The sequence below is a fragment of the Coregonus clupeaformis genome, chromosome 24 (genome assembly GCF_020615455.1).
Source record: "Coregonus clupeaformis isolate EN_2021a chromosome 24, ASM2061545v1, whole genome shotgun sequence".
Taxonomy (NCBI): Eukaryota; Metazoa; Chordata; class Actinopteri; order Salmoniformes; family Salmonidae; genus Coregonus; species Coregonus clupeaformis.
This window is the reverse complement of record NC_059215.1, coordinates 48,864,268-48,884,603: the sequence shown is the minus strand read 5'-3', so window position 1 is coordinate 48,884,603 and position 20,336 is coordinate 48,864,268. Positions and strand designations below refer to the sequence as shown.

Sequence of the window (20,336 nt, the reverse complement as noted above, 5' to 3'; positions counted from 1 at the left end):
CAAAATTCAGAGTAGTATCCTCAGCACTGCTGTATTCATCTATCTCCCGTTCCTCTCACGCTTCAGGTGACTCCTCAAATGATGTTCTCAAAATAATATCTCTGCCTCACATATTATCAATTTCATTCTATTAGAAATTTTTATTAGATACGGTTTTTTTATTAGTGTAATTTGTTTTTACTTTCATGTAACCTACTTGGGATGTCACCACCATCTTTTTATCTGTTCGACAACACAGATCCAGGTCAAACTGCAACAAAATGGCTCCAGACATTTTTAATGGAAATGGGGTGAAAAAGCAGTGTGCAAAGCTGTCATCAAGGCAACGGGTGGCTATTTGAAGAATCTCAAATATAAAATATATTTTTGATTTGTTTAACACTTTCTTTGGTTACTACATGATTCCGTATGTGTTATTTCGTAGTTTTGATGTCTTCGCTATTATTCTACAATGTAGAAAATAGTAAAAATAAAGAAAAAACCCTTGTATGAGAAGGTGTTCTAAAACTTTTGACCGGTAGTGTAGTTCCTGATGGTACCAAGTACTTACATGCCATTGATCAGTGACAATAAGGATCTGACCAGTGTTGAATTCTCAGTGAGCTCAGACATTATTTGCCTGCCCCCTAAACAGCTGTTGGTCATAGCAAGTGAAGATGGGAATGATCTGTATAGTGTCTTCACATTAATGAATCCCAACAAGGATCTCACCATTGTACAGCTGACAGAACAACATGAGGTAGACATCCTGGGAGAGGTTATAAGCACTGATCAAGGTAGAAGTTTTCGCTCTTCGCGACTGACAGACAGACGGGTCAACCAGATGCAGAGCTAACACCAGGCAGCATAGTAACAGTTGTTCTCTTGTGATGTGTTTGTTGGTCCGGAACATGAAAACACACACATTTCTCATGTCATGGCGCGTGTAAATTGTTTCCTGAAACATCCGAATCAAACACCCTGTTGAGGTCCCTCACTCAGACACAGAGACAACAACTGCAATTGGACAACAGAACAAATATGGCTGAGCTTGCTTTATGCAGGGTGCATCGTCAAGCATGCACCTGTAATTAAAAGGTTATTCACACTGTGTATGTCATCACTATGTTGACAGGTTCATTTCAGTCAATCATTTGGAATGACAAGGTGGCTGGCAGACGGCTGGCTTGGGTCTCTGAGCTTTTCCGTTGTCTGTTGCCAAGAGTGTGCAAAGCTGTCACCAAGGCAAAGGGTGGCTACTTTAGAACAGGATTCCATATGTGTTATTTCATAGTTTTGATGTCTTCACTATTATTCTACAATGTAGAAAATAGTACAAATAAAGAAGAAACCCTTGAATGAGTTGGTGTCCAAACTTTTGACTGGTAGTGTAATAATAATAATAATAATATACCATTTAGCAGACGCTTTTATCCAAAGCGACTTACAGTCATGCGTGCATACATTTTTGTGTATGGGTGGTCCCGGGGATCGAACCCACTACCTTGGCGTTACAAGCGCCGTGCTCTACCAGCTGAGCTACATGTCACTAGGTCATGCTGGCACTAAGAAGACGTCCTTTACCAACAATGTCATTTGTTGCCATTGGGAAATGACAAATATTAACACCTCATACGTTGTGTTTCACTTTGAAGACACTATCTATGAGTGGCGATGGCCCCTTTTGAACATCATGTGCTCACGTATAGTAATCTCATCTTCTTTCACAAAAGAACGCAGTTCTCCAAGTTTGCTGAAACTCTCCCGAAAGGCAGGTTTTCATTTTGAGCTCTGACCCTTACAGAAAGATACTGTTGTTAGACTGCTGACTGTGATAAAAGGTAGGCTATAGATTCTTCAATCCCATCCTCATTCAGAATACATGTATAATTGGTAACAATATAAAGATATTGAAGCTCGTTTGATTACTACGCTAGTAGTTCTTGCATACGAACATCTTATGTATGGGGTTCCCATAGTTGAATCCAGTAAAATTACTTTCTGTAATGCCTCTTTCAGCCCTTGTGCTGCCTGTCAACCAGTCATTTATGATGCAGTTCTACCACTTTATTTAGGCTACTCAATGTCTTATAGGGATATCATGCAAACATTTCATGCAAACAAACACTTCTTACACATTACATTTGTACAAATACAAAACTTTCAATCAATCATTCACTGGGCTGTCATCACTATAATGTCCATTCAGACATTAAATGTATGCCTCCCGAGTGGCGCAGCGGTCTAAGGCACTGCATCGCGGTGCTGGAGGCGTCACTACAGACCTGGGTTCGATCCCAGGCTGTGTTGCAGCCGGCCACGACCGGGAGACCCATGTTGCGGCGCCCAGCGTAGTCTGGTTAGGGAAAGGTTTGGCCGGCCGGGATGTCCTTTTCCCATCGCGCTCTAGCGACTCCTTGTGGCGGGCCGGGCGCATGCACGCTGACTCGTGTCGCCAGTTGTACGGTGTTTCCTCCAACACATTGGTGCGGCTGGCTTCCGGGTTATGCAAGCAATGCGGCTTGGCAGGGTCATGTTTCGGAGGACGCATGGCTCTCGACCTTCGCCTCTCCCGAGTCCGTAAGGGAGTTGTAGCTATGAGAAATCAACTACAAATTGGGGAGAAATAGGGGTAAAAAGTAAATAAATGAAAACATTACATGTATCCATCGCAGTGCCATTCTATACCGTCGAAGTACAGTTCTAGGTCATTGTACATGCCAAATGGACTTAATCCTCAACGACTCTGACAATTTTAGAACTGTATAGGACTGAGGCCAACACATCTCTCCCGGTCTTCCCGAACCATCTCTCCGGACTTCCGAAGACAAGGTTGCATGCACCGTCCCAGATAGCATTCTTGGCTTCCTCCACAATCACCACTCTGAGACCTCGTGGATTTGGTCCTCTTTCCACCACAGCCTTTAGCGGGAACATGACTGTCAGAATTGGAGGTTGTTTTCCTAGCTTCTTGAAGACTAGAATTAGCTAGCTAGCTCGTAAATGAGGCTTTCCCCAAAGCCTGTTGACAAGACCGCCAATATAGCCTCCCCGTGCACAAAGGCTCTAAATGCTTCAAGTTGCTCCTATTTTAATTCAGTCCCTAAATTGGTGTTACTATGTGGCAGTGTCATCTCTCTATCTCCTTATCAGAAAGCTCAATCACTGAGTTTTTCTCCCCACAGTTTTAGTTAGCTAGGCTAACTTTAGCTTGGCTTGTTTACCTCTCTAGTGAGGGTATAGCAGATTGACAAGGAAGCATAGGGGGCTTTCCGCATGCAAATAGCAAGCATATGAGAACCAATCAAACAGTTGCTCAAAGTCGCTCAAAATTTTTGCTAACTCACTGTGTAGTCACGTGGGTCGCTCGTCAGCCAGGCTAACTTGGGAGTTGAAACTATGAGAAATCAAGGGGCCTAGCATTGGGAATTTGAGAACAAAGCTACTGTTTATTTTTTTTAATTGTAGCGGTAATAAACGTTTGATGATTAACATCATTGTTTGTGTTTATTTTATAAAGTATATAATACATTTTATATATGTTTTATTATACTTTTTTTTATATGGAACTTTGCATTGTGCTGTGAAACTGTCTGAGGGGTTAAAATCTCATTTGTCAACCAGCCTTTTTAGCTTGGCCTTTAATCAATGACTCCTTTGGGTTTTATGTTCTTTGAGAACATTTGATTTATTTTATTGACATGCTTGTTTTTTTTCATTTTATTGTTTTAGGTGTGTTGCTATTTTAAATGCACTTCAAATATTGGATCTTTAATTGATGATTGCATTAATATAAACTCCATTAACTTTATAGTCTATCATTCTTATTAAGACGTTTAAAAATGTGAGAACTAGGTTATAGGCCAACTAAATAAAAGTTTTAAGTAAATTGCCTGCTGAGCTGAACGGGGGTGTGATATGAGTACAATACACAAGGTGTTAGATGGCTATTATATGAGTACAATAGACAAGGTGTTAGATGGCTATTATATGAGTACAATAGACAAGGCGTTAGATGGCTATTAGCATGTGTAAAGATCCATGACCTTCCAGAGCCGACCGATCAAGACCGGTCAAGCTCAGTTTTTATTCTGACTTCTCAATACTGAGCTTCTACTTCTTATCATTAAACACATTATGACTTTCATGTACACACTGGGAAACATACTATTTTTTTTACGCAGTGATAGGGAATAGGGTGCCATTTGGGACGAAGCCCAAGTCTCCTGGAGACTTCGAACATTTTGTCTGGCCCATAGGGCTGTAGTTTGTTTACCAGTTATTTTTTCAAAACCAACTACAATGTACTGAATATAGGCTGCGCTGATGACTCATTGTATTATGTGATGAAGTGCTGTGGACTTCAGAGATACATATTTTGTGTGAGTCCCAAACGGCACCCCTATTCAGTGCACTACTTTTGACCAGGTCCCATAAGACTACGGTCAAAAGTAGTACACTATATATGGATTAGGATGCCATTTGGGACAAAGCCTTGATTTATCTTTAATATCCATGCCGTGGAAGAGGTCAAGAGGTGTTGAGTACTGAGTATGTGAGAACCACGGGATGAGCCATTGTTATTCGAGTACTGACTGAGTCCACTGAGTAGTATGTGAAAGCTGCATGTCGTGACTGCAGGAGATTGTTCTGTCTAAAGAATGTGATGTTGCGTGCAGACAGACTGCAGTTGGACTGGCCTCTGGGTGGCCACCTTCTTAAGAACTCCCTCCCTGCTGCACATGAGAGACCATGTTTAATAATGTTGTCTAGCTGGTCTCTTGACCCTCACAGCTTAGATCAAACAGACCTGCCTGCCGTCCGACAGGTGAGATCTTTAGAGCCAGTCACTGAAACAGCTCAGAAGGTCTGATAATATGATTTTCAAACTATATGCCCCATCTGAGGTCTTATCTCTAGGCAAAGTTGTTGCTTGGCATTTTAACCATTGACGTCCTTATCGCCCCATTATTTGCTGTTTCATGGAAATGTCAAGTATTTCATGTCAATTTAAAGTATTTAAGCCCATTCAAACAGTGTGTGCTACAGTGTGTGTTAGCCTGCTGAGTAAAGCCTAGGCATTAGCCCGAGGAGCTAACGCAAGTTTTCAGGTCTCAGACAAGCTTCACAGCTCCACCTCTGTTGCACTTGGGACTGCCTGTCTGCTTTCAGCTGTTGTGGTGCCAGAACTCAGTCTGCTGTCAGCTGTTGTGGTGCCAGAACTGTCTGCTGTGGGTCCAGAACTGTCTGCTGTGGGTCCAGAACTGTCTGCTGTGGGTCCAGAACTGTCTTCTGTGGTGCTAGAACTCAGGACCAAATCTTGTGTGCGCTGGTCCTCTACTCAGTCTACCTAGCACAGGCTTTCCCCGTCAGCTGTTGGGCTAAACCAACAGTCCTCTGAGAAAGGAAAGAGAAGGGGCTACTGACCAGCTCCTAGCCAGCCAGGCAGCCAGCCACCCACCCACCCAGCCAGCCAGCCAGGCAGCCAGCCAGCAAGCCAGCCAGCCAGCCAGCCAGCCAGCCAGCCACCCACCCACCCAGCCAGGCAGCCAGCCAGGCACCCAGCCACCCAGTCAGCCACCCAGCCAGCCAGCCAGCCAGCCAGGCAGCCAGGCAGGGTTACAATCAATTACACACGGAGTTGAACTCAGGCGATTTCCGGTCAGGCTTTCTAGGCAAATAGCCTTATTATCATAGAGCCTGCACAATACAGCTGATTCATCCATAAGTAGAACTATTCAGCTGTGTTTTCCTTTGGTCAACTGGGATTAAAAAAAAATCTGGTACAGGAGAGGCACTGCAGGCGCTGGGATGTCTGTTCTGGTCTAGTTGAATGGAATTTATAGACAGCTTGGTCACACAAGTTATTCAAACCTATACTATAGCAGTAGCTCCTGAAACAGATGGTGTGGGACATGGACTCATCTTTCAAAATAATATATGACATGGACAAATTTGGAGTTTACTTGTACACAATATTCTCAAGGCCAGTTATCACACAAACAGACCACCTCATTGGCTGCAACTCATGTGATCAGCAAGGCCATCCACATGACTCAGCTTTAATGGGTTTCACATTTTATTGTGGTTTGTAATACAATGTTCCACTCATGCACAGAAATAGTGCCCAACAGAAATAACATACTTTCACCTTGGTCTTGTAGATAATACAGTTTATTCAATATAGTAACCATCTCTAAACCTTTCTCTTCACAGATTCTGGACAAAGCAGCGCACCCCAACTGTCTCCTTCACATCTCTGTGGATTCTACCCTCTGAACATCTCTGACCCTAGCCGTCAGACTCCTACCACCCACCGCCACCATGCTTAAGAACAGCAAGGTGACCCTGGGTATCCCTTACAGTGAGCCCGTCACTGAGTCAGTGGCGGACCTCCTGACCCTGGCCGAGCCCCTCGACTATAAGAGCAGCCGGATGAGTATGGGCCTCAGCCCCGGGGCCCAGCCAGCCATGGGCAAGGGCCTGCTGCCTTCCCCAGGGGATGAGGAGGGGAGGCCGGCCTGGAACAGCAAGCTGCAGTACATCCTGGCCCAGGTTGGGTTCTCTGTAGGCCTGGGCAACGTCTGGAGGTTCCCTTACCTGTGTCAGAAGAACGGAGGAGGTGGGTACTGGAGATTCTGGGTATTGTAGTCTCTGATGGGGAATAATGTGGAGAACCCAGTGTATCTTTATTTGACCTAAGTGAACTGTGTTATAATGATGATGATGGTGATGATGTTGATGACAGTAAGGATGACGTTCACAATCAGGGTTCAGACATAGACAACTATAACCCTCCAGCTCCTATGGGTGATATTGGGTGACAGGACCCAATTTAGCAGGATGGAAAATATGCTTCTATCATGACTTAACGTGCTGTGGATCAGCCTCCCAGGACATCTACACAATGGAGAGCAGGTGGCAACGACAGTGTAAGAGGTTCCTGTTTCTATCATGTTAAATATTAGCCACTATCAGTATCGACCATCAGTAGGCCTAATAACCAAACTGCCAATTTACTGTTAGTTCCGTTCGGTTGGTATAGCCTACATAATCATTCCATTTAATTGCATTGTTTCTTTTACATTAATTTGCTTCCTCTGTAAACGCAGTCATGGGCGTGAGGTTGTTGCTGAAGATCATTAGTAACAGTTCATAATATCAAACTAAATGTATGGATAGTTAAATCATTGTGGAGTGGGGCGCAGACCATTCCGTAACAGTTTGAACCCGACTGAAGGCGCAATACTTGGCTGTGCCATCACACAGTTCCATGGTCAGTGCAGGCAACAGACGAGGGTACAGCCTACTATTGTACACTATTCTCCCTATTATAATTATATGTACACAACCCAACATTACCATGGGTTGAAAAACTGAATGTGGCCATTTTATGAATGAATCAAACAATCGTTTTCTTTCTTTCATGCATAAAAGGCTCTCCAAACCAGTTTTTTATGATTCATAGCTACTTTCTTAAACCTAACTAGTCTACAAGATCAGAGTTTTTTTTATTTTTATATTCCAATTGGTGCTGAAACGGAATACGAATATGCATATATTTAGGTTTCTTTTTAATCGATCCCTACCTAATATTCTGACCCCGTTCTCTCGATATATTCTAACGAGACTGTCGACAAAATTACAACTAAAACGTACACCGTATTTAAAGGGATGCCTTGAGATAAATGTATACCCTAATACTATGGTACCCTAGTATACCCTAGTACTATAGTACCCTAGTATACCCTAGTACTATAGTACCCTAGTATACCCTAGTACTATAGTACCCTAGTATACCCTAGTACTATAGTACCCTAGTATACCCTAGTACTATAGTACCCTAGTATACCCTGGTATTACCCTCCACTGGGATACTGTCCTACCCTAAACACTGCACTGTGTCAGCTCTGTGAACAGATACTGGGCTCCTGAGTGGCGCAGTGGTCTAAGGCACTGCATCGCAGTGCTAACTGTGCCACTAGAGATCCTGGTTCGAATCCAGGCTCTGTCGCAGCCGGCCGCGACCGAGAGACTCATGGGCAGCGCACAATTGTCCCAGCGTTGTCCAGGGTAGGGGAGGGAATGGCCGGCAGGGATGTAGTTCAGTTGATAGAGCATGGCGTTTGCAACGCCAGGGTTGTGGGTTCGATTCCCATGGGGGGCCAGTATAAAAAAATATGTATTCACTAATTGTAAGTCGCTCTGGATAAGAGCGTCTGCTAAATGACTAAAATGTAAATGTCATAATTGAGTGCATTAGGCATTCTGCAATAAGCTGCACGTGGCATTCAGGAAATGAGAGATACATAAAGCTTCAATGCTGCAGATGTATTTTCTCTGTAATGTGACAGTAACACTATTTGCTTGGAGGACAATGAAGCAGTCATACTATGTTACCATGCATCACCAGCCATCAAATCAAATGTTATTGGTCGCATAAAGGTGTTTAGCAGATGTTACTGCGGGTGTAGCGAAATGCTTGTGCTTCTAGCTCCGACAGTGCAGTAATATCTAACAATTTCACAACATATACCCAGTACACACAAATCTAAGTAAGGAATGAATTATGAATATATACATACATGGATGAGTGATGTCAGAGCGGCATGGACTAAGATACAGTAGAATAGTATAGAATACAGTATACACATATGAGATGAGTAATGCAAAATATGTAAACATTATTAAAGTGACTAGTGTTCCATTTCTTAAAGTGGCCAGTGATTTCTAGTCTATGTCTATAGGCAGCAGCCTCTAATATGCTAGTGATGGCTGTTTAACAGTCTGATGGCCTTGATGCACCTGTACTGACCTTGCCTTCTGGATGATAGCGGGGTGAACAGGCAGTGGCTCGGGTGGTTGATGTCCTTGATGATCTTTTGGCCTTCCTGTGATATCGGGTGCTGTAGGTGTCCTGGAGGGCGGGTAGTTTGCCCCCGGTAATGCGTTGAGCAGAACACACCACCCTTTGGAGAGCCTTGCGGTTGCGGGCGGTGCAGTTGCCGTATCAGGTGGTGATACAGCCCGACAGGATGCTCTCAACTGTGCATCTGTAAACGTTTGTGAGGGTTTTAGGTGCCAAGCCACATTTATTTAGCCTCCTGAGGTTGAAGAGGCTCTGTTTCGCCTTCTTCACCACACTGTCTGTGTGGGTGGTCCATTTCAGTTTGTCAGTGATGTGTACGCCAAGGAACTTGAAGCTTTCCACCTTCTCCACTGTGGTCCCGTCGATGTGGATAGGGGGGTGCACCCTCCGCTGTTTCCTGAAGTCCACGATATTCTCCTTTGTTTTGTTGACATTGAGAGAGAGGTTATTTTCCTGGCACCACACTCCCAGAGCCCTCACCTCCTCCCTGTAGGCTGTCTCGTCATTGTTGGTAATCAAGCCTACTACTGTTGTGTCTACTGCAAACTTGATGATTTAGTTGTAGGCGTGCTTGGCCACGCAGTCATGCGTGAACAGGGAGTACAGGAGTGGGCTGAGCACGCACCCTTGTGGGGCCCCAGTGTTGAGGATCAGCGAAGTGGAGGTGTTGTTTCCTACCTTCACCACCTGGGGGCGGCCCGTCAGGAAGTCCAGGACCCAGTTGCACAGGGCGGGGTTCAGACCCAGGGCCTCGAGCTTAATGATGAGCTTGGAGGGTACTATGGTGTTGAATGCTGAGCTATAGTCAATGAACAGCATTCTTACATAGGTATTCCTCTTGTCCAGATGGGATAGGGCAGTGTGCAGAGTGATGGAGATTGCATTGTTTGTGGATCTATTGGGGCGGTAAGCAAATTGAAGTGGGTCTAGGGTGGCAGGTAAAGTAGAGGTGATATGATCCTTGACTAGTCTCTCAAAGCACTTCATGATGACAGAGGTGAGTGGTACGGGGAGATAGTCGTTCAGTTCAATTACCTTTGCTTTCTTGGGTACAGGAACAATGGTGGCCATCTTGAAGCATGTGGGGACAGCAGACTGGGATAGGGAGAGATTGAATATGCCCGTAAACACACCAGCCAGCTCAGGATAATGAAGTAGTCATGGAGGTCCCTCCAGTTCTCAACCATCCCTGAGGAAGTAGTCATGGAGGTCCCTCCAGTTCTCAACCATCCCTGAGGAAGTAGTCATGGAGGTCCCTCCAGTTCTCAACCATCCCTGGTGAAGTAGTCATGGAGGTCCCTCCAGTTCTCATCCATCCCTGAGGAAGTAGTCATGGAGGTCCCTCCAGTTCTCAACCATCCCTGGTGAAGTAGTCATGGAGGTCCCTCCAGTTCTCATCCATCCCTGAGGAAGTAGTCATGGAGGTCCCTCCAGTTCTCATCCATCCCTGAGGAAGTAGTCATGGAGGTCCCTCCAGTTCTCATCCATCCCTGAGGAAGTAGTCATGGAGGTCCCTCCAGTTCTCATCCATCCCTGAGGAAGTAGTCATGGAGGTCCCTCCAGTTCTCAACCATCCCTGAGGAAGTAGTCATGGAGGTCCCTCCAGTTCTCAACCATCCCTGAGGAAGTAGTCATGGAGGTCCCTCCAGTTCTCATCCATCCCTGAGGAAGTAGTCATGGAGGTCCCTCCAGTTCTCAACCATCCCTGAGGAAGTAGTCATGGAGGTCCCTCCAGTTCTCAACCATCCCTGATGAAGTAGTCATGGAGGTCCCTCCAGTTCTCAACCATCCCTGAGGAAGTAGTCATGGAGGTCCCTCCAGTTCTCAACCATCCCTGAGGAAGTAGTCATGGAGGTCCCTCCAGTTCTCATCCATCCCTGAGGAAGTAGTCATGGAGGTCCCTCCAGTTCTCAACCATCCCTGAGGAAGTAGTCATGGAGGTCCCTCCAGTTCTCAACCATCCCTGAGGAAGTAGTCATGGAGGTCCCTCCAGTTCTCAACCATCCCTGAGGAAGTAGTCATGGAGGTCCCTTCAGTTCTCAATCATCCCTGAGGAAGTAGTCATGGAGGTCCCTCCAGTTCTCAACCATCCCTGAGGAAGTAGTCATGGAGGTCCCTCCAGTTCTCATCCATCCCTGAGGAAGTAGTCATGGAGGTCCCTCCAGTTCTCATCCATCCCTGAGGAAGTAGTCATGGAGGTCCCTCCAGTTCTCAACCATCCCTGAGGAAGTAGTCATGGAGGTTCCTCCAGTTCTCAACCATCCCTGAGGAAGTAGTCATGGAGGTCCCTCCAGTTCTCATCCATCCCTGAGGAAGTAGTCATGGAGGTCCCTCCAGTTCTCAACCATCTCTGCTAAAAGTGAAGTGTGTGCACGCATGTACTGGATACGCATCACAGAGTGAGAGCGACCATCTTAGGTTTCATATCTCACTGTCTCGTTCCTCTCTGATCTTTCTCTTTATATATATATATATAAATAGGCTAAATGGAACATGTATGTGTGTATCCCAGTGAAACCTGACACCATTGTAGCCTCAAGTCCAGGCTCTCTCGCTCTCTCTCTCTCTCTCTCTCTCTCTCTCTCTCTCTCTCTCTCTCTCTCTCTCTCTCTCTCTCTCTCTCTCTCTCTCTCTCTCTCTCTCCTCTCTCTCTCTCTCTCTCTCTCTCTCTCTCTCTCTCTCTCTCTCTCTCTCTCTCTCTCTCTCTCTCTCTCTCTCTCTCTCTCCCTCTCTCTCTCTCTCTCTCTCTCTCTCTCTCTCTCTCTCTCTCTCTCTCTCTCTCCCCCTCTCTCTCTCTCTCTCCCCATGGTGCCGCTACACTGTGTTGACGTCACGTTGTCTTCTCTCTCAACTGGACTTGTTGTTAGTGAGTGATGATGCTCTATGTGCACAGTGGAGCTAAAAGAGGGAGAGTAGAGAGGTACAGTTTAGTGGAAGACGAAGAGAGAGAGAGAGACAGGAGGTGGTTGACTGGCTGACTGACTGACTCACTGTGGCAGGCTAATAGAGGACATGACCATCACAAAGTAGTCTGGCTTTGTTTTGGTTGGCATGAGCTTTTCCTTCCCTCCAGAAGGCTGTTTCAATATGACCTTTAATGATTGTAATTTACCCTCTCCCTCTCCTCCACTTCTCCTTTCCTCCACTTCTCCTTTCCTCCCCCCTCCCTCCCCCCCTCCTCTCTCAGGTGCGTACCTGGTCCCCTACTTCATCCTCCTCATCCTCATTGGGATCCCTCTGTTCTTTCTGGAGCTGGCGGTGGGACAGAGGATCCGGCGTGGGAGCATTGGAGTGTGGAACTATGTTTACCCTCAGCTAGGAGGCATCGGGGTCTCCAGTCTAATGGTGAGATGCACACACACACACACACACACACACAGTTCCTTGGTGTCCTTATCACTAAGGAATTAACATGGTCCACACACACCCACACAGTTGTGAAGAGGGCACGACAGTGCCTCTTCACCATTAGGAGGCTAAAAAGATTTGGCATGGGCCCTCAGATCCTCAAAACGTTCTACAGCTGCACCGTTGAGAGCATCACCGCTTGGTACGGCAACTGCAAGGCACCCGACCGCAAGGCGCTACACTGTGGCCAAGCTCCCTGCCATCCAGGTCCTCTATACCAGGCGGTGTCAAAGGAATGCCCCAAAAAATTGTCAAAGACTCCAGCCACCCAAACCACAGACTGTTCTATCTGCTACCGCACGGCAAGGAGTACCAGTGCAACAAGTCTGGAACCAACAGGACCCTGAACAGCTTCCACCCCAAGCCACGAGACTGCTAAACAAGACTGCTAAATAGCTAATCAAATGGCTACCAGCTGCTGCTACTGTTAATTATCTATCCTGTTTTCTAATCACTTTATATCTGCCTATATGTACATAGCTACGTCAGTTACCTCGTACCCCTGCACATGGACTCGGTACTGGTACTCCCTTTATATAGCCATGTTATTACCTCTTACCCCTGCACATCGACTTGTTACTGGTACTCCCTGTATATAGCCATGTTATTACCTGGTACTCCCTGTATATAGCCATGTTATTACCTGGTATGTCCTGTATATAGCCATGTTATTACCTGGTACTCCCTGTATATAGCCATGTTATTACCTGGTACTTCCTAAAATATAGCCATTTTATTACCTGGTACTTCCTGTATATAGCCATGTTATTACCTGGTACTTCCTGTATATAGCCATGTTATTACCTGGTACTTCCTGTATATATCCATGTTATTACCTGGTACTTCCTGTATATAGCCATGTTATTACCTGGTACTCCCTGTATATAGCCATGTTATTACCTGGTACTTCCTAAAATATAGCCATGTTATTACCTGGTACCTCCTGTATATAGCCATGTTATTACCTGGTACTTCCTGTATATAGCCATGTTATTACCTGGTACTTCCTGTATATATCCATGTTATTACCTGGTACTTCCTGTATATAGCCATGTTATTACCTGGTACTTCCTGTATATAACCATGTTATTACCTGGTACTTCCTGTATATAACCATGTTATTACCTGGTACTTCCTGTATATAGCCATGTTATTACCTGGTACTTCCTGTATATAGCCATGTTACTACCTGGTACTTCCTGTATATAGCCATGTTATTACCTGGTACTTCCTGTATATAACCATGTTATTACCTGCCACTTCCTGTATATAGCCATGTTATTACCTGGTACTTCCTGTATATAACCATGTTATTACCTGGTACTTCCTGTATATAACCATGCTATTACCTGGTACTCCCTGTATATAGCCATGTTATTACCTGGTACTTCCTGTATATAGTCATGTTATTACCTGGTACTTCCTGTATATAGCCATGTTATTACCTGGTACTTCCTGTATATAGCCAAGTTATTACCTGGCACTTCCTGTATATAGCCATGTTATTACCTGGTACTTCCTGTATATAGCCATGTTATTACCTGGTACTTCCTGTATATAGCCATGTTATTACCTGGTACTTCCTGTATATGTTATTTTTACTTGTCATTGTTATTCATTATTCACTCTATGTATTTCTTCCTTGTGTTACTATTTCTATTTCTTATGATTTTATTATCTTCAACTCTGTATTGTTGAAAAAAGGACCCGTAAGTAAGCGTTTCACTGTTATTCTACACCTATTGTTTACGAAGCATGTGACAAATAAATTTAGCTATCCTTGCTCCCAGAGTTCTAGGTTCAAGATTATGCTATCTGGCAATGCAAGAATAGAATAGTTTATTGTCCTCCGACAAGCAGCCAAGCCTGTCCCAAATATACACCATTCACCAGGAAATGAAAAAGCAGTTTTGATCTCATTGTCTCAGTATACCTGACAGACGTGGTCTGATGAGACATTTTGCTCATCTTTCCTCAGAAGACCTTCCCAAATTAGCAGCTTCCCTCAGAAGACCTTCCCACATTAGCAGCTTCCCTCAGAAGATCTTCCGACATTAGCGGCTTCCCTCAGAAGTGTCACGACCTCCGCCGAGGCTGCCTCCCCTCCTTGTTCGGGCAGGTTTCTGTGTTTGTCGTCACCGGCTCACTAGCTACTGCCGATCCCATTCTCATCACTCCACTTGTCATGTCTTGTCTTGTCAATCACACACACCTGGTGATCATTCCCCTAATTAGTAAGTGTTACCTCTGTTCCCCTTGTCTTTGTGAGTGATTGTTTCATTGTGAGAGCGAGGAGCTCGGTTGAGCTACTCTTCCATTTGTTATTGCCAAGGTGGAATATTTCCCTTGTGATAGTTTCGTATTGACGCTGGGTGCGTTTTATTTATGTAAACGGAATAAACTCTGGACTTCGGTGTTTTACCTTATGCGCCTGACTCCTTCATTCACACCTCATCGCAGAATCACTCACCCGCTGAATGGAGTCAGCAGGAGAAGACCGCATGCCTGGAGTTGTGGCAAGGGTCCAGGAGCATTCCTCGATGTTGGCCAGCTTGGGGGAAGCGATGGATCGGGTTCTTCAGGTAGTACAACGCCTGGAGAGGAGAGGACCTGATCTATCGAGACCAGCTGGTTAACCGGATCCAGCCACCTACATCCCAGCCCCTGGAGGGATCCAGATATCCCGGCCACCGGCGTTTGATGGGACGGCAGTGCGTTGTAAGGGATTTCTGCTCCAACTAGAGTTGTATTTCTCCAGCATCAGGCCGGCGCCACTGGAGCGGGGAAGGTATCCGTCCTCGTTTCCTGCCTTTGTGGGAGAGCCCTGGAGTGGGCCAACGCGGTGTGAACGATGGAGGTGCCGTGTTGGAGGACTACGGGGAGTTTGCTCGCCTCTTTCGGGCCGTTTTCAATCACCCACCTGAGGGTCGAGAGGCGGGCGAACGACTGGTCCATCTGAGGCAGGGGACGAGGACCGCACAGGACTACGCATTGGAGTTCCGGACGCTGGTAGCGGGGTCCGAGTGGAACGAGCGGGCCCTGATCGACCATTTCCATCACCTAAGGGAGGACGTCAGACGGGAGCTAGCCTGCCGTGATGCCATGCTATCGTTCTCCCAACAGGTGGACATGGCCATCCGGCTGGACAATCTGCTAGCAGCCAGAGGACGTCCTGGTAGGGGTCTGCCCGTTCCCTCTCCGGACGACTCTGATCCCGAGCAGATGGAGCTGGGGGGAGCCGCCAGTCGAGAGAGGGCAGGAGGACAGCGACAGTGCCACTCTGGTGGCACGAAGGGACAATCCAGGTGTCTAGGTGTTTCTGTTGGTGCGACCACGGTGGAAAGTCCAGACGGTACCCCCACTTCACCTGCTTCCTCAAGTTTCTTCTTTGTGAAGAAGAAAGATGGCGGTTTACGCCCGTGCATTGATTATCGACCACTGAATAAGGTGACTGTACGATTTAGTTATCCTCTTCCCCTCATTTCTTCAGTGACTGAGTCAATGCCTGGAGCCCGTTTTTTCACCAAATCAGACCTCAGGAGTGCCTACAATCTGGTGCGTATTCGGGAAGGGGATGAGTGGAAAACCACATTCAGCACAACCTTGGGGCATTATGAATACCTGGCGATGCCCTACGGTTTGATGAATGCTCCATCCGTTTTCCAGTCCTTTGTGAATGAGGTGTTTCGAGACATGCTTGGTCGCGGTGTGGTGGTCTACATCGATGACATCCTGGTGTATTCCGCTACGCGCGCTGAGCATGTGTCCCTGGTTCGCAAGGTACTGGTCCGGCTGCTGGCGAATGATCTTTATGCCAAGGCAGAGAAGTGTGAATTTTTCCAGCAGTCAATCTCCTTCCTCGGATACCGCATTACTACCACAGGTGTGGAGATGGGGGGAGATCGCATTTCAGCCATGCGTAATTGGCCGACTCCAACCACGGTGAAGGAGGTGCAGCGCTTCCTTGGCTTTGCCAAGTACTATCTGAGGTTTATTCAGGTTTTTGGCAAGGTCGCAGCTCCCATTACCTCCTTGTTGAAAGGTGGGCCGTCCCAGCTCCGCTGGTCTGCTGAGGCCGATTTGGCCTTCAGTAGATTGCGGGGTCTGTTCACCTCAGCCCCGGTACTGGCTCACCCCGATTCATCACTACCGTTCGTAGTGGAGGTGGATGCGTCCGAGGTAGGGATAGGCACTGTCTTATCCCAACGCTCGGGCACGCCACCCAAGCTCCGCCCCTGTGCCTTCTTTTCGAAGAAGCTCAGCTCGGCGGAGCAGAACTACGGCGTTGGTGATCGGGGGCTGCTGGCTGTTGTCCGAGCTTTGACGGTGTGGAGGCATTGGCTCGAAGGGGCGAAACACCCTTTCCTCGTCTGGACAGACCACCGTAACATGGAGTACATTCGGGCAGCGAGGAGGCTGAATCCTCGCCAGGCCAGGTGGGCCCTCTTCTTCACCCGGTTTGATTTCACACTCTCATACATTCCGGGTACGAAGAACGTGAAGGCAGACGCACTGTCTCGGCTGTATGACACAGAGGAGAGGCCCAGTGACAACACCCCCATACTCCCGGCCTCATGCATTGTGGCGCCGGTAGTATGGGCGATGGACGCGGATATAACGCAGGCATTACGCACAGATCCATCTCCACCGCAGTGTCCATCTGGGCTGCAGTACGTGCCTGCGCTTATCCGTGATCGTCTGATCTACTGGGCACACACGACACCCTCCTCTGGTCATCCAGGTATCGGTCGTACAATGCGCTGCCTGACCGAGAAGTACTGGTGGCCTACCTTGGCTAAGGACGTGAGGGTGTATGTTTCCTCATGCTCAGTGTGCGCCCAGAGTAAGGCACCTAGGCACCTCCCAGCGGGTAAGCTACAACCTTTACCAGTTCCACAACGACCATGGTCTCACCTTAGTATTGATTTTCATACTGATCTTCCCCTCTCCCGAGGTAACACCACTATCCTGGTCGTTGTGGATCGCTTTTAGAAGTCCTGCCGCCTCCTTCCTCTGCCCGGTCTCCCCACGGCCCTACAAACTGCGGAGGCTCTGTTTACTCATGTCTTCCGGCATTACGGGGTACCAGAGGATATAGTGTCCGACCGAGGTCCCCAGTTCACGTCTAGAGTCTGGAAGGCGTTCATGGAATGTCTGGGGTCTCGGTCAGCCTGACCTCTGGATTTCACCCCGAGAGTAATGGGCAGGTGGAAAGGGTGAATCAAGATGTGGGTAGGTTCCTGCGGACCTACTGTCAGGACTGGCCGGGGAGTGGTCGGTGTTCCTGCCATGGGCAGAATACGCTCAGAACTCTCTCCGCCACTCCTCCACTAACCTAACACCCTTCCAATGTGTTTTGGGTTACCAACCGGTCCTGGCACCGTGGCACCGTGGCACCAGAGCCAGACCGAGGCTCCTGCGGTGGATGACTGGTTTTGGCGCGCGGAGGAGACTTGGGATGCTGCACACGTTCGCCTCCAGTGCGCCGTGCATCGTCAGAAGGCAAACGCTGACCGCCACCGCAGGGAGGCCCCGGTTTTCGTACCGGGGGATTGGGTCTGGCTCTCGACCCGGAATCTGCCCCTCCGCCTGCCCTGCCGGAAGCTAAGCCCGCGGTTTGTGGGACCGTTTAAAGTCCTGTGGAGGATAAACGAGGTTACATACAGGTTGTTACTCCCCCTGATTACCTTATTAACCCCTCGTTTCATGTGTCTCTCCTCAGGCCAGTGGTAGCTATCCGCTCCAGGAGTCTGAGGTGCGGGAGGTTCCTCCACCTCCTCTGGACATCGAGGGGGCCCCGGCGTACTCGGTCTGTTCCATACTGGATTCGAGGCGTCGGGTGGGGGGCCTTCAGTATCTCGTGGAGTGGGAGGGGTATGGTCCGGAGGAACGGTGCTGGGTCCCAAGGAGGGACATCCTCGATCCCTCCCTGTTGAGGGATTTCCACCGTCGCCATCCGACTCGCCCTGCTCCGCGTCCTCCTGGCCGTCCCCTAGGCCGTGATCGGCGCACTGCTGGAGCTGCGCGTCAAGGGGGGGGGTACTGTCACGACTTCCGCCGAGGCTGCCTCCCCTCCTTGTTCGGACAGGTTTCGGTGTTTGTCGTCACCGGCTTACTAGCTACTGCCGATCCCATTCTCATCACTCCACTTGTCATGTCTTGTCTTGTCTATCACACACACCTGGTGCTCATTACACCAATTAGTATGTGTATAAGTGTTCCCTCTGTTCCCCTTGTCTTTGTGAGTGATTGTTTCATTGTGAGAGCGAGTAGCTCGGTTGAGCTACTCTTCCATTTGTTATTGCCAAGGTGGAATATTTCCCTTGTGATAGTTTCGTATTGACGCTGGGTGCGTTTTATTTATGTAAACGGAATAAACTCTGGACTTCGGTGTTTTACCTTATGCGCCTGACTCCTTCATTCACACCTCATCACAAGAAGGCCTTCCAACAATAGCGGATTCCCTCTGAAGGTCTTCCCACATTAGCGGCTTCCCTCAGAAGGCCTTCCAACATTAGCGGATTCCCTCAGAAGGCCTTCCCACATTAGCAGCTTCCCTCAGAAGGCCTTCCGACATTAGCGGATTCCCTCTGAAGGTCTTCCCACATTAGCGGCTTCCCTCTGAAGGCCTTCCCACATTAGTGGCTTCCCTCAGAAGGCCTTCCAACATTAGCGGATTCCCTCAGAAGGCCTTCCCACATTAGCAGCTTCCCTCAGAAGGCCTTCCGACATTAGCAGCTTCCCTCAGAAGTCCTTCCCACGTTAGTGTCTCTAGAAGGTTCAAATCAGACATGCAGACATCAGCACTACCAGTCCCTTTCATCTGTCAAATGTCACAACCCTCCATCCTCACTCCTCTCAGGCAGAACAGAGTCCCACTGCCTCCTGTCCAGGAGCAGTAGTGGAAAGGAGTAGTATGGATGTTGCTAACTGACGGACAAAAAGGCTAGCCTAGAGTGAGTGACAGTTGACTTTAGATCTCAGGGCTTGTGACATCACCAGGCTCATGTCTGCATTTGCTACATCTACAACCAGCCAGCCAGTCAGTCAGTCAGTCAGTAGGTCAGACAGACAGACAGACAGACAGCCAGTCAGTCAGACAGTCAGACAACCAGTCAGCCAGTCTGTCAGAAAGACAGACAGACAGTCAGTCAGTCAGCCAGTCTGTCAGACAGTCAGCCAGACAGTCAGCCAGTGAGTCAGCCAATCAGTCCGTCAGCCAGTCAGTCAGTGTGTCAGTCAGTCAGCCAGTCAGTTATTCAGTCAACCAGTCAGCCAGTCAGTCAGCCAGTCAGCCTGTCAGCCAGTCAGCCATACAGTCAGCCAGTCAGTCAGAAAGTCAGACAGTCAGCCAGCCAGTCAGTCAGCCAGTCAGTGAGTCAGCCAGTCAGTCAGTCAGTCAGAAAGTCAGACAGTCAGTTAGTCAACCAGTCAGTCAGTCAGTCAGACAGCCAGTCAGTCAGTCAGTCAGTGAGTCAGCCAGTCAGTGAGTCAGCCAGTCAGCCAGCCAGTCAGTGAGTAGTCAGCCAGTCAGTCAGCCAGTCAGCCAGTCAGTCAGTTAGTCAGCCAGTCAGTCAGTAAATCAGCCAGTCAGCCAGTCAGTCAGTTAGTCAGCCAGTCAGCCAGCCGGTCAGTCAGTCAGTCAACCAGTCTGTCAGCCAGTCAGCCAGTCAGCCAGTCAGTCTATCAGCCAGTCAGTCAGCCAGTCAGCCAGTCAGGTGTGGCAAGCTGGCTGGATGGCTCTGTATCAATAGCCACTACAGTAGCTACTAGCTAGCATAACAATTTAGCATTCTATTGGGAATACATCTTAGAATGAAGCATTCTATTGGGCATACATCTTAGAATGAAGCATCGTATTGGGCATACATCTTAGACAAGACCATGGTGCTTGCCTATGGAGCAGTGAGGGGAACGGCACCTCCGTACCTTCAGGCTCTGATCAGTCCCTACACCCAGGCGAGGGCATTGCGTTCATCCACCTCTGGCCTGCTGGCTCCCCTTCCTCTGCGGAAGCATAGTTCCCGTTCAAGCCCAGTCAAAGCTGTTCGCTGCTCTGGCACCCCAATGGTGGAACAAG

The 20,336-nt window shown here is 47.9% G+C and overlaps 1 protein-coding gene across 1 annotated transcript in view; it reads left to right on the top strand.

The window, feature by feature from the left end:
- LOC121537712 (sodium-dependent neutral amino acid transporter SLC6A17) overlaps positions 1-20,336 on the top strand; it is a 50,892-nt gene that overhangs the window by 13,729 nt on the left and 16,827 nt on the right. The window contains exons 2-3 of the mRNA XM_041845314.2: positions 6,196-6,601; positions 12,036-12,193. Coding sequence (XP_041701248.1) covers positions 6,304-6,601; positions 12,036-12,193 — 456 coding nt within the window. The 5' untranslated portion in view covers positions 6,196-6,303. The remainder of the gene's footprint in view (positions 1-6,195; positions 6,602-12,035; positions 12,194-20,336) is intronic.